A 12,980-nucleotide genomic window follows, 5' to 3' on the forward strand; every position below is an offset into this window, starting at 1 on the left:
AATTTTGAGGCGGGTGGAGCCAGGGTCAACACATAGTAAGGAGGGAGAGCCGTTGCAGAGCAGGACGGTCTTTGATTTAATTAGGAAGTTGGTGCTTTTTGCAAGGTGTGAAGGTCCGTAAAAAGTCTTTTCGAGAACATGTTTAAAAATAAAAACTATACACTCTAAAATATTTAAACTTTTTAGTGTAATAGTTGCGTTAATGAAACACATCTCTCATTAAAATTCCGGGTCATTTGGATTAATAGGGCAGATCATATGGCCAAAGAACGTCATGACTCCCAAAGATCCTCTTGTTAAGTTTCGCCTCATTTGAATTTCCCGCCGATAATTTGAGTCTTGTTTTTCGTCACATCGTACTTGTGCGCAGGGCCGGAAATAAGCACAGGACACTGGACATTGTCCAATAAAATTTTAAAATGTCCCATAACTTTTTAAAAATCTAAGGGGGTCACTGGACATTTTGACCAATAAATTTTCCGGAGTTTTGATAGTTTGACTATGAAGATGCGACATTATTTTAGCACACTCCAGTGGACAATGTTCAATCATTTTCCAGTCAAATGGGGGGTCACTGGACACATGTCCTATAAGATTTTTTTCTTATTTCCGGCCCTGCAAGTTGTGCGTGGGAACAGGACAACTCAACATCGAGAGGGCTATGGTAGAATTCCCTATTTCTCTGTTTGAACAGTTGAATCGAAGTCTCGAAGAACTTGAAAACAGACTGAAAAATAAGGTGGTGACTAGGTCTACTTGCCCTGTGACCAGGGCCGGAAATAAGAAAAATTTGTTATAGGACATTTGTCCAGTGACCCCCTGTTTGACTGGAAAATTTATAGGACATTGTCCACTGGCGTGTGCAAAAATGGTGTCGCTTCTCCATAGTCAAGGTATCAAAACTTAGGAAAATTTATAGGTCAAAATGTCCAGTGACCCCCTTAGTTTTTAAAAAAATAATGGGACATTTTAAAATTTTATTGTACAATGTCCAGTGTCCTGTGCTTATTTCCGGCCCTGCCTGTGACCACTTAATTAATTAATAAAAACGTTCCAAGGTTTCACTATTTTAAGTGGGCAATGTCTGGTTTTTTAATTAGAGGTGCTTAGGCTCTACTGGAACTGGATATTTGACCAGTTTAAAAAAATATTTATTTCTCATCCATGATCCATCCCTTTCCATCCATGCGAATGATATGTCGTCTGCTACAATGTCGTATCCATACGATGGTATTTGCAATTTCGCAGCCCCTGACTGTTCAATGTAATGTCAGTCGAGCGCAATTTATTGGAGAATAATTTTACTTGCAGGTAAATAATTATCTTAATTATTTAAATGTAGTCCATGATATTTGAAATCTGAATTTACGTTTAAGTAAGAAATTCTTACTTGAACGTGGAGTTAGGCTTTGCCCTAATTCTGTTTTCATTTTGGAGGTGGGGCTCCGTAAACCCTAATTAATTATCTACATTAAAATTAACGTGATTAATTTTTTAGGGTGAGTTCCGTGTTGCAAAGAGACGTTAAACAGTTTGGCAAAAATTATATGTTTGATGGTAAAGAAGATACTTGTTGGAATTCTGACCAAGTACGTTTGATATTCGCTTCGTTCGTTGGAAAATACGTTAACTTAAATTCGACTGTTAATTGCGTACGTAGGGTCAGCCACAATTTATTCTTTTGAGGTTTGAGCAACCAGTTTTGCCATCTACTCTGCGTATTCAGTTCCAAGGGGGTTTCGCTGGAAAAGAGTCTTGGTTGGAAGGTGCGGAATCCAACGAGTCTCCGTTAGTTAAAGCTCACGATATCTTCCCAGAAGATACCAATCAAGAACAAGTATCCTTTGAAAATAGAACTCGGGATGTCGGGGTCTGGGATTTTTCCCGACTAATTCTGTTTTTTTAGCAAAAATTTGAAGTGTTCAAATACCACTTTTTGGGTATCGAACTGGTTACCGTATACCAAACATTTTCCTTATCAAATACCCAATCGAATAGTTTATTCCAAATCAAATAGTTAGGCCTTGTTAATTTTTTGCTATCCGATTTAATTGCGAATAGTTAAGCCTAGTATTCGCGAATAATGGAGCCTAGTATTCTCGAATAGTTAAGCCTAGTATTCGCGAATAATGAAGCCTAGTATTCTCGAATAATGAAGCCTAGTATTCTCGAATAATGAAGCCTAGTATTCTCGAATAATTTAGTCTAGTATTCGCGAATAATTTAGCCTAGTATTCGCGAATAATTAAGCCTAGTACTGGCGAATAATTTAGCCGAGTATTCGCGAATAATTTAGCCGAGTATTCGCGAATAATTTAGCCGAGTATTCGCGAATAATTAACCCTAGTACTCGAGAATAATTTAGCCTAGTATTCGCGAATAATTAAGTCTAGTATTCGCGAATAATTAAGTCTAGTATTCGCGAATAATGAAGCGTAGTATTCGCGAATAATTTAGCGTAGTATTCGCGAATAATGAAGCCTAGTATTCGCGAATAATGAAGCCTAGTATTCGCGAATAAAGAAGCCTAGTATTCGCGAATAATGAAGCCTAGTATTCGCGAATAATGAAGCCTAGTATTCGCGAATAATGAAGCCTAGTATTCGCGAATATTTAAGCCTAGTATTCGCGAATATTTAAGCCTAGTACTCGCGAATGGTTAAGCCTAGTACTCGCGAATAATTAAGCCTAGTACTCGCGAATAATTAAGCCTAGTACTCGCGAATAATTAAGCCTAGTACTCGCGAATAATTAAGCCTAGTACTCGCGAATAATTAACCCTAGTATTCGCGAATAATTAAGCCTTGTACTCGCGAATGGTTAAGCCTAGTACTCGCGAATAACAACTGACATGTCATGTGGTTTAACTCTCATTAAAGTGCGCACTGTGACATCTTCTCTGCAAAACACACTCAATATAGAGTAATGGCAGTTTCCCAGCTTTGACTGTATTAAAGTCTATGGACAAATAACATGGGGTGCCATTAGTCACATGATCTAGGCCTAATAAATATTTTTATTAAAAAAACAGACCTTTTTATTTCGAAAATGAGATGCTATTTCATCTATAAAAATTGTCAAATCATTTCATTCTCCGTTAAACATGAGTGTCGAAACATTTCAATACATTTTTTTCTTAACATTATTTCTGAAGATTTTCAAGCTCTCATTCCCAAAAGCAATTACCGCTCTTAAACTGGTCTTTAACAACAGCACCGATTTCTTCGGACGAATCATAGTTTACAAATTAGCGTTATTGGGGTCGGCATAAAGTTATCTTCGCTATGAATGTCGAAATGGAGCACCCTCCAGACATCGGGGACCTGCCAGCGGAACTCTTGGGTCATCCTCAAGCTAACATAGCCTTTGTGGGTTTGGATACGAGCGCGAACGCGGTTCATTCCGCTATTTGGGATTCGTTTAACGCTTCTAGGAGGCAGGACAAATCGCCCTTGCTCATGAAACTCCTGAGCAAGGGACACGTGTTTCCTCAACAAAAGCCAAAGGTCAGTAATGGATTCTCTAATTAGAACTATCCTGGTTAGACAGGGTCTATTAGGGCGTGGGGCAAAGGCTTAGCTAGGTTAAAGGAAAAGGGTGCGGGGCAAAGGCTTAGCTAGGTTAAAGGAAAAGGGTACGGGGCAAAGGCTTAGCTAGGTTAAAGGAAAAGGGTACGGGGCAAAGGCTTAGCTAGGTTAAAGGAAAAGGGTACGGGGCAAAGGCTTAGCTAGGTTAAAGGAAAAGGGTACGGGGCAAAGGCTTAGCTAGGTTAAAGGAAAAGGGTACGGGGCAAAGGCTTAGCTAGGTTAAAGGAAAAGGGTACGGGGCAAAGGCTTAGCTAGGTTAAAGGAAAAGGGTACGGGGCAAAGGCTTAGCTAGGTTAAAGGAAAAGGGTACGGGGCAAAGGCTTAGCTAGCTTAAAGGAAAAGGGTACGGGGCAAAGGCTTAGCTAGGTTAAAGGAAAAGGGTACGGGGCAAAGGCTTAGCTAGGTTAAAGGAAAAGGGTACGGGGCAAAGGCTTAGCTAGGTTAAAGGAAAAGGGTACGGGGCAAAGGCTTAGCTAGGTTAAAGGAAAAGGGTACGGGGCAAAGGCTTAGCTAGCTTAAAGGAAAAGGGTACGGGGCAAAGGCTTAGCTAGCTTAAAGGAAAAGGGTACGGGGCAAAGGCTTAGCTAGGTTAAAGGAAAAGGTCACATGACATAATAAATTAAAATTAACGATCTCTTATTACAAATGATAATTAGCGTTTAATTAGTCTTAAAAACAATCAAGGACTACTGCTCCACCCGCCATAGAGTGCTGTCAGAAGCGGCGGTGTGACGTCACCCATGCTGTTTTCCCATAAAGAAAAAACGGTAACTGTCATGGCCGCCCATTGCTAAAGGCAGACTCGTGATGTTTAACCTTGGATCTGACGTCACAACTGACAGCACTCTATTGCTTTAGTGGCGTCTGTTAAATCGAACCACGTATGCGCGTGATCGAGTGGGTTACGCCCTACCTTACACTTTCTCTCTCAGCCTGAGAGCCAGTGGTGGTTCAATTTAGCAGACGCCACTAAAAAAAATAATGGCGGGTGGCGCAGTTGCAGGACCGGAAATAAGCAGAGGACACTGGACATAGCCCAATAAAATTTTCAAATGTCCCATAATTTTGTTAAAAACTAAAGGGGTCAATGGACAGTTTGACCAATACATTTTCCGAAGTTTTGATAGCTTGAGAGGCGCTACTATTTTTACACACTCTAGTCGACAATGTCCAATAAATTTTCCAGTCAAATGGGGGCAGGGCCAGAAATAAGCACAGGACACTGGACATTGTCCAATAAAATTTTAAAATGTTCCATAATTTTGTTAAAAACTAGAAGCCATCGTTCGAGTGGCACGTTCCGAAAGGAATTTTGAAATCGAATTGGCTTTGTAAGCACTTGTATCAGTTGCCCGCGGTGGCTGTGCTCTTCTATGATTTGGATTGGGACGATTCCAACTGGGCTGACAAACTCATTGACGTCATCACCAAAGTTACCACACTTCGGTTAGCGCCGTCAATCTTACCAAAAATTGAGCTGGGAATATTGTTCTGTCTAAAACGTGGTTTTTTGGTATTGTAGCGATAGTTTGAGAGGACGGAATTCCAAGATTGCTCTTGTGCTCATTCAAAAGAACATTCCTTTACCCGGAGGTCAGTTTTTAAAGCATTCTCACTTTAATACCGATGGGAAACCATTTTGATTAAAGCTCGCGAAATTTCCAAGGCTTAGGTAGCGTATTTTTCGCGTTAATAAGTTAGCGTCTGTTGTGTTAAAGCTGATACCCAATTAAACTGATTCTAAACCTTTTTTAAAACGAGTCTAGTTTAGTTCAAACAAATGCCACTAGATGTCCCTCCCATGGATGAGGAGTAGAGTTAAGTGTTCTGCTAAGCTTAGCAAAGGCTAGTTTTAGCTCCGCCCTTGCGGGCGAGTTCTGATTAGTTCTTGCCTTAGGCAATGGTAAACTAAAACTGGTGTATAGAATATTAGCCAGGCAACACAGGAGCCGACATTCGCCCCAGAACTTGCCTGTTTTAAGCCTTAGCTAACCTAAAGTAACCCGTTTTAAGCCTTACATAACCAAAACTAACCCGTTTTTAAGCATTGCCTAACCTAAACTAACCCCTTTTAAGCCTTGCCTAACCTAAAATATAACCCGTTTTAACCCTTGCCTAACCTAAAATATAACCCGTTTTAACCCTTGCCTAACCTAAACTAACCCCTTTTTAAGCCTTGCCTAACCTAAACTAACCCCTTTTTAAGCCTTGCCTAACCTAAACTAACCCGTTTTAAGCCTCACCCAACCTAAACTAACCCGTTTTAAGCCTTGCCTAACCTAACCTAAACTAACCCCTTTTTAAGCCTTGCCTAACCTAAACTAACCCGTTTTAAGCCTTGCCTAACCTAAAGTAACCCGTTTTAAGCCTTACCTAACCTAAAGTAACCCGTTTTAAGCCTTACCTAACCTAAAGTAACCCTTTTTAAGCCTTACCTAACCAAAACTAACCCGTTTTAAGCCTTATTTAACCAAAACTAACCCGTTTTAAGCCTTACCTAGCCCAAAACTAACCCGTTTCAAGCCTTACCTAGCCCAAAACTAACCCGTTTTAAGCCTTATCTAACCTAAACTAACCCCTTTTAAGCCTTATCGAACCTAACCTAACCTAACCCCTTTTAAGCCTTATCGAACCTAACCTAACCTAACCCCTTTTAAGCCTTATCTAACCTAAACTAACCCCTTTTAAGCCTTACCTAACCTAAACTAACCCCCTTTTTAAGCCTTACCTAACCTAAACTAACGCGTTTTAAACCTAAACTAACGCTTTTTAAACCTAAACTACAGCGTTTTAAACCTAAAATAAAGCGTTTTAAGCCTAAAATAACCCGTTTTAAGCCTAAAATAAAGCGTTTTAAGCCTAAAATAACCCATTTTAATTGCCTTTTTTAATGAAGCCTATATAAGAAGGGAATATTAAAAGAATGAAGGGTGTACGTGTTTCAGGGGAGAACACGGAAGCGACCGAGAAGGCAGCCGAGCTTTGTAGTATTTGCGAACTGTCTGCCAAGTCACTCTTCGCTTTGCCCTACTCCGATCACTTGCACGGTTACACTATGAGGTGCCAATCATTTTCCACTTATTCCCGGGGAATCAAATAAATTAGTAATTAGTAATAAAGATTAATTAATTAATTAACAGAATGGAAGGGGCTTTTTACGAGTTGGCCCAGAATTATTATCAACAGGAAGCCAAGAGGATTAAAAATAGCAGAGACAACTTAAACAAAACGACCCAACAAGTTAAGCCTTTGCTTTGCCTTAACCTTGTTAATTTGTTATTAATTGAAATTTGTTATCGTATCGCAGTTACTTTTTGTTCGATACCAGTTCAAAATAGCCTTCTTTAATGAACTGAAACAGGATTTATTACAAGCTGTCAAGTAAGAATTGAATTGATTTTTGGGAAAGTGGGCCTTAGTCAGTGCAGACTACAATTAGCATAATCACAACCTATTTAGTTACTTAGGGAATTTTTATAAAAATAACTATTCGTTTTAAACCTTTGAAACTTTGCATGATTATTTAAAACACTTCAATATACCTCTCACTAAAATTTCAAGGGATTCGAACCAGTGAAACAGAAGAATTAAACACATTTGAACCGTTTGAATTAAGACTAAGCTTGCATTTTAATTAATGGCTAATTTTCGTTAATTTTTTTTTACAAAAAAACTATGAAAGAGAAACTTTTGAAACTTTGCATACAAATAGCCAACCTTATTCTACACATCTCATTAAAATTTCAAGAGATTTGCACGAGAATTTTCAAAATTAGGGCGAAAAAACGGTGTCCCTCTAATTGATGGTACCATAAGGAAATTATCTCTCTCTCTAAGGGCCCAAGATTCTATGTTACGGTTGATATGTATGTATGTCCGATTTGGTCAGCCATCCGTCTCATCTCAAGTGGTATAATAATTGTATAGCCTAAACAGAGGCCGAGCGCATTCGCTGCAAAGTAACCCGGCATTGAACATTTTTCCCTCCCCTTCAAAGATTTCTCACGACATCTCGCTCTTCGTGATTTTTACTAAGCGCGAATTTACCTCTTGTGTCTGAGAGAGCTGGGGGGTTCTGGAAATTCTCTTACTTATTTTTCCCCTCAGTCCTTGCTCTCTCGCCTCCCCGCCTGTTTTAGTTTGATTCCCAACCGCTTGGGAGCGTTATCTCAGAGCTCGCCTCTAGACCACGACCGGCTTAGGATATCGATATCGGTCGTGGCTGATTTTGAAAATTATTTTTCTCTCCCGCGAATTTGACGAAAAATTCGGAAGGAGCCCCTATACAAAATCTACGTCACATCTACCTAGCAGAACTAGATGTTTTTGCTAATAGATGCGCTTGGGCCCTTAGAGAGATGATTTCCTTATGATGGTACTAATTATATTAAAAGCTGACAACTTTGATTTTTGGCTTAAAATGCGCGATACACGGTTTGAGGCCAATTGGGCGTGAATCCAAAGCAGGATCGAGTGGGCTGTGGTTAGATAAAGTAAAATCCTACCGATTTGGATGTTGTTTTATCAATCTAAACGATTATAAAAGGCCATTTCGTTTTATGCTGTAATATGGCGACACCCACGACTTAATGCAAAGCGCGGGTCCCCTACAAGGCGACTTTCCTCCTGAACTCCAGTTTTGACTTGGCAAAGGCTAGTGGGCGGGATTTATATGGACACTTATAAATCCCGCCCACAAATGCCTCCTGCCTTCGCCAAGCCAAAACCGGAGTTCGTAAGGAAAGTCAACTAGTAGGGGATACACTGGAGCCGCGCTATGCTTTAATGGTGTAGAAACACGCCCTTGGTGCTGTGACATCCAACCCTTTAGTGCTAGATAAGATATGTTCCATCCATAAGTTTGTAATTTCTGGTAACTTAGAAACTGGAGCTTATCATAAAGTGAGGTAGGTAGGTCATAGATTCGAGGTAAAGCGACGCCTGGTGAGGCGCTGCTGTCAAAGGCTTAGTACAGACTAAATAGGACTAGATGGACTACCACCGAGTGTAGGACTTCAATTCTCGCTTGTCGTTATCGAACTAGCTCGAGCTGTAAGTCTCTCAGTAGCATTACGAAGTGCAGGAAGTGTCTTATACTTATGGTATTAGTTATAATTATCAAGAAGTGATATCTAGTTTATTAGGGAGAAGGTATAAGATGCCTAAGTATTCGCGCGTCATAGTCCCAGTCCCCCTTTCAAAATACAAGGGGGGGGGCGTAAAAGGCCACCGGGGTATTTCGCTACACTCTCCTCAGTCGGAAAATACTTGTAATTTTCGTCATTCGCGTCGGACCAAAGAAGATACACGCCCCAGGAATGGAAAGTGTAGCTTCCTCTAGTGTAAATTTTTGTCTGGCCCCTCCTAGTACGCTCCAAAGGCAGGCTCGGTTGACCGAGGTATTTCATTGAAATTGCATAGACCGGAAGTTCCTTGGTCAACCCAACCCCCAGACATAGCTTCCATTCCTGGAGCGTATATTTTCTTTGGTCGGGCTGACGTGAGTTTTCAAGAACCAATGAGATGCTAATTGTAATTTAGAGGGGGCGGGGATTAACTCCGGACAGACTACGTCTTTTGGACTGGTGATGAAGCTAGATCATAAATGTGGAGGCGAATTGATACCTTCTCCCTAATAAACTAGATATCACTTCTTGTTACAATATTAGACCAAGCTTGTTATTGAAATAAAAGATTTTTTGACTCTTGACGCAATCGAAATCAACCTTATTTCATGTATTGTAGAAACTATAAGCAAGCTTACGCTTATCTTATGGAAGTTCGGGCGTCTGATACAAATATGCTCGAAGTCAAAACGGTCGGAGGTTTCCTTAATTATAAGGTAAAGAATAGGGTATACGGACTAAATACCCCCAAGACAAAAGACCCCTGGTCATAATCCCCCATTTTTAAAAACGTACAAAATCCCCCCTCTCTCAAGACAAAATCCCCCGGTCATTTTCCCCCCATCCAAGTTAAGAGTACAAAATCCCCCCACTATCAAGACAAAATCCCCCACTATGTAGACAAAATCCCCCTACGCTCTGGACAAAATTCCACGGTCATAACCCCCAGTTAGGTTTGGTTAGGTTAGGTTAGGTTTGGTTAGGTTAAGTTTAGGTTAGGTTTAGGTTGGGTTCGGTTGGGTTGGGTTCGGTTTTGGAAATATTGTAACAATGGTACGCCTTTTCCAAAATATTATTTTTTACATTTATTTTCTTCCGAAGAACACAGTTTGGGGGAATTTGTCCTGGGGCTGGGGGTATTTTGTCTTCGGCATCCATTCGGGGGGAATTGTCCGGGGGATTTTGTCTCCTACCTGAGGGATTATGTCCAGGGGGGATTATGTCCTACATTCAAAGAATAGACTAACGTATATGTTTACCTTATCAGGCTGCGTAATCTGATTCAAATTAAATTAAATTAAATTCATAGATTTGTTCGCTGTCATTCTCTCTGAATAAACCTCTGGACTCCATTTCTCAGTTCCGAAAGCACGTTGATATCTTTAAGAGTAAGATTGGACCTCAGGAAGTTGCCTTTGAACATAATGGATGGATGGCCAAGCAGTAAGTTGTACATTTTACATTTTATTTTATCATGAAAATGATTTAAATTAAATTTTAAAACATAATTTATTAATTTCCCTTTTGAGTTGATTATTTGTATTAATATTTTTATTTTTCAAGATACTCGTATTTTGGGGATTTGTTCGAGGAAGCCGTGAACCAAGGCTTAACTGCAATTCAGACGCAGCACCCTGGGTTCTATTACCAACAAGCCGCCGCTTGCGCCGTCAATAGAAAACTACAAGCTCAAAAACTGTGCAAGGTTTGAGTGATTAGGGAAATCTTTTTACGTTAGAATGCTAATGAACATTAAGTTTTATAATTATTTCCCAATTAGGATGCTAAGACCTACCCGAATCCAGACCCGTTAGAGAATGCCAATTTCATGGAGTATTATGGACAAAGACCTTGGAGAGGCGGAGTTCAAAGTAATTAAGACAAACACACTCTAATCATCCAGCATTCACTTATTTCTTAATTTTTCCCAAATTAAGGCATTCATTTATTTATTAATTCTTCCCAAATTAAGGCATTCATTTATTTATTTCTTAATGAAAATCTTTCCCAAATTAAGGCATTCATTTATTTCTTAATGAAAATCTTTCCCAAATTAAGGCATTCATTTATTTCTTAATGAAAATCTTTCCCAAATTAAGGCATTCATTTATTTCTTAATCTTTCCCAAATTAAGGCATTCATTTATTTCTTAATCTTTCCCAAATTAAGGCATTCATTTATTTCTTAATCTTTCCCAAATTAAGGCATTCATTTATTTCTTAATGAAAATCTTTCCCAAATTAAGGCATTCATTTATTTCTTAATGAAAATCTTTCCCAAATTAAGGCATTCATTTATTTCTTAATCCTTCCCGAACTAAGGCATTCATTTTTTTCTTAATCTTTCCCGAACTAAGGCATTCATTTTTTTCTTAATCTTTCCCGAACTAAGGCATTCATTTTTTTCTTAATCTTTCCCAAACTAAGGCATTCATTTATTTCTTAATCTTTCCCAAATTAATTAAGGCATTCATTTATTTCTTAACCTTTCCCAAATTAATTAAGGCATTCATTTATTTCTTAATCTTTCCCAAATTAATTAAGGCATTCATTTATTTCTTAATCTTTCCCAAATTAATTAAGGCATTCATTTATTTCTTAATCTTTCCCAAATTAAGGCATTCATTTATTTCTTAATCTTCCCCAAATTAAGGCATTCGTTTATTTCTTAATCTTTCCCAAATTAATTAAGGCATTCATTTATTTCTTAATCTTTCCCAAATTAAGGCATTCATTTATTTCTTAATCTTTCCCAAATTAAGGCATTCATTTCTTAATCTTTCCCAAATCAAGGCATTCATTTATTTCTTAATCTTTCCCAAATTAAGGCATCGAACCTCCCGATTTCCAACTTGAGAAACAAGGTTACCTTGCTTTGCAATATAAAGAAGCCCAAGTTAATCACTCTGTAAGTAAGAATTAAGTCTAAAGTCGATAATTGCGTTTAATTAACAATGCGAAATTAGTTGATACTGCTAGCGCCATCTAGCCTTCAAAATAAGGCGTTAAAAGTATAGTGATTCTAGTCCCTATTAAAAGCTTTAGCCAAAAAATGTTTCTAATCCGAAAACACTTAATGTTTGATACTCTACTATTAATTTAATTTAAATTTGCGTGATTGAATTAAGTTAATCGATATTGTTTATTGGAATATTTTCAGAACTTAATAATCATTCACCTCCGAAACGCCGTTACTCAGTTCAAGAAATATAAATGTCCCAGACTCAAAAGACAATTAAGTAAGCCTTGGGATTTAAAAACACCGGGGAAAATCTGAAAATGGTTTTGGTCCGTGAATTTGCATCGAGCCAGACTAGATGAACTGGACTCTGCTAATGATCCAAATATTGATCGCCCCCCCCCGAATCTGGTCCCTAATCCCCCTCGAATCTGGTCCCTAATTCCCCCCTCGAATCTGGTCCCTAATTCCCCCCTCGAATCTGGTCCCTAATTCCCCCCTCGAATCTGGTCCCTAATCCCCCCTCGAATCTGGTCCCTAATCCCCCCTCGAATCTGGTCCCTAATCCCCCCTCGAATCTGGTCCCTAATCCCCCCTCGAATCTGGTCCCTAATCCCCCCTCGAATCTGGTCCCTAATCCCCCCTCGAATCTGGTCCCTAATCCCCCCTCGAATCTGGTCCCTAATCCCCCCTCTAATCTGGTCCCTAATCCCCCCTCTAATCTGGTCCCTAATCACCCCTCGAATCTGGTCCCTAATTCCCCCCTCGAATCTGGTCCCTAATCACCCCTCGAATCTGGTCCCTAATTCCCCCCTCGAATCTGGTCCCTAATTCCTCCCTCGAATCTGGTCCCTAATCCCCCCTCGAATCTGGTCCCTAATTCCCCCCTCGAATCTGGTCCCTAATCCCCCCTCGAATCTGGTCCCTAATCACCCCTCTAATCTGGTCCCTAATCACCCCTCTAATCTGGTCCCTAATCACCCCTCTAATCTGGTCCCTAATCACCCCTCTAATCTGGTCCGTAATCACCCCTTTAATCTGGTCCGTAATCACCCCTTTAATCTGGTCCGTAATCACCCCTCGAATCTGGTCCGTAATCCCCTCTAATCTGGTCCCTAATCCCCCCTCGAATCTGGTCCGTAATCCCCCCTCGAATCTGGTCCGTAATACCCCCTCGAATCTGGTCCCTAATCACCCCTCTAATCTGGTCCGTAATACCCCCCCCCCCAAATCTGGTCCCAAAATTGGTCTGGGATGTAGTTCAAAATTTTCAAGAGAACCCTGTTTATACTAACGATGATTCTAGATT

At 39.8% G+C, this 12,980-nt stretch overlaps 2 protein-coding genes across 3 annotated transcripts in view; both read left to right on the plus strand.

Annotated features, from left to right (window-relative positions):
• The first annotated feature begins 1,076 nt into the window (after positions 1 to 1,076).
• Positions 1,077 to 3,294, plus strand: LOC149647290 (nuclear receptor 2C2-associated protein). Its single transcript, XM_089850168.1, has 4 exons — positions 1,077 to 1,311; positions 1,499 to 1,589; positions 1,661 to 1,837; positions 3,155 to 3,294. Exons 1-4 carry the CDS (start codon positions 1,268 to 1,270, stop codon positions 3,269 to 3,271), a joined length of 429 nt encoding a protein of 142 aa, XP_089706294.1. The 5' UTR covers positions 1,077 to 1,267; the 3' UTR covers positions 3,272 to 3,294.
• Positions 3,285 to 12,980, plus strand: part of gry (trafficking protein particle complex subunit 11 gry) — a 56,500-nt gene continuing 46,804 nt past the window's right edge. For both annotated transcript variants that reach the window (XM_089850166.1, XM_089850167.1), the window contains exons 1-12: positions 3,285 to 3,506; positions 4,864 to 5,033; positions 5,110 to 5,180; positions 6,533 to 6,647; positions 6,728 to 6,827; positions 6,895 to 6,968; positions 9,333 to 9,429; positions 10,023 to 10,156; positions 10,277 to 10,418; positions 10,494 to 10,584; positions 11,541 to 11,620; positions 11,873 to 11,951. In XM_089850166.1, the coding sequence (XP_089706292.1) occupies positions 3,285 to 3,506; positions 4,864 to 5,033; positions 5,110 to 5,180; positions 6,533 to 6,647; positions 6,728 to 6,827; positions 6,895 to 6,968; positions 9,333 to 9,429; positions 10,023 to 10,156; positions 10,277 to 10,418; positions 10,494 to 10,584; positions 11,541 to 11,620; positions 11,873 to 11,951 (1,375 nt within the window). The remainder of the gene's footprint in view (positions 3,507 to 4,863; positions 5,034 to 5,109; positions 5,181 to 6,532; positions 6,648 to 6,727; positions 6,828 to 6,894; positions 6,969 to 9,332; positions 9,430 to 10,022; positions 10,157 to 10,276; positions 10,419 to 10,493; positions 10,585 to 11,540; positions 11,621 to 11,872; positions 11,952 to 12,980) is intronic.

This window comes from Phalangium opilio, unplaced genomic scaffold (assembly GCF_054372755.1).
Source record: "Phalangium opilio isolate 3A_F unplaced genomic scaffold, DU_Popi_V2 ptg000089l_1, whole genome shotgun sequence".
Classification (NCBI taxonomy): domain Eukaryota; kingdom Metazoa; phylum Arthropoda; class Arachnida; order Opiliones; family Phalangiidae; genus Phalangium; species Phalangium opilio.

What these genes read in the sequence shown, in the direction of transcription:
- LOC149647290 (XM_089850168.1), top strand. Translation starts at nt 1,268, where the DNA reads ATGTCAGTCGAGCGCAATTTATTGGAGAATAATTTTACTTGCAG. An exon ending in GAGAATAATTTTACTTGCAG is followed by an intron (nt 1,312 to 1,498) that starts GTAAATAATTAT and finishes TTAATTTTTTAG; the next exon opens with GGTGAGTTCCGTGTTGCAAA. An exon ending in CTTGTTGGAATTCTGACCAA is followed by an intron (nt 1,590 to 1,660) that starts GTACGTTTGATA and finishes TTGCGTACGTAG; the next exon opens with GGTCAGCCACAATTTATTCT.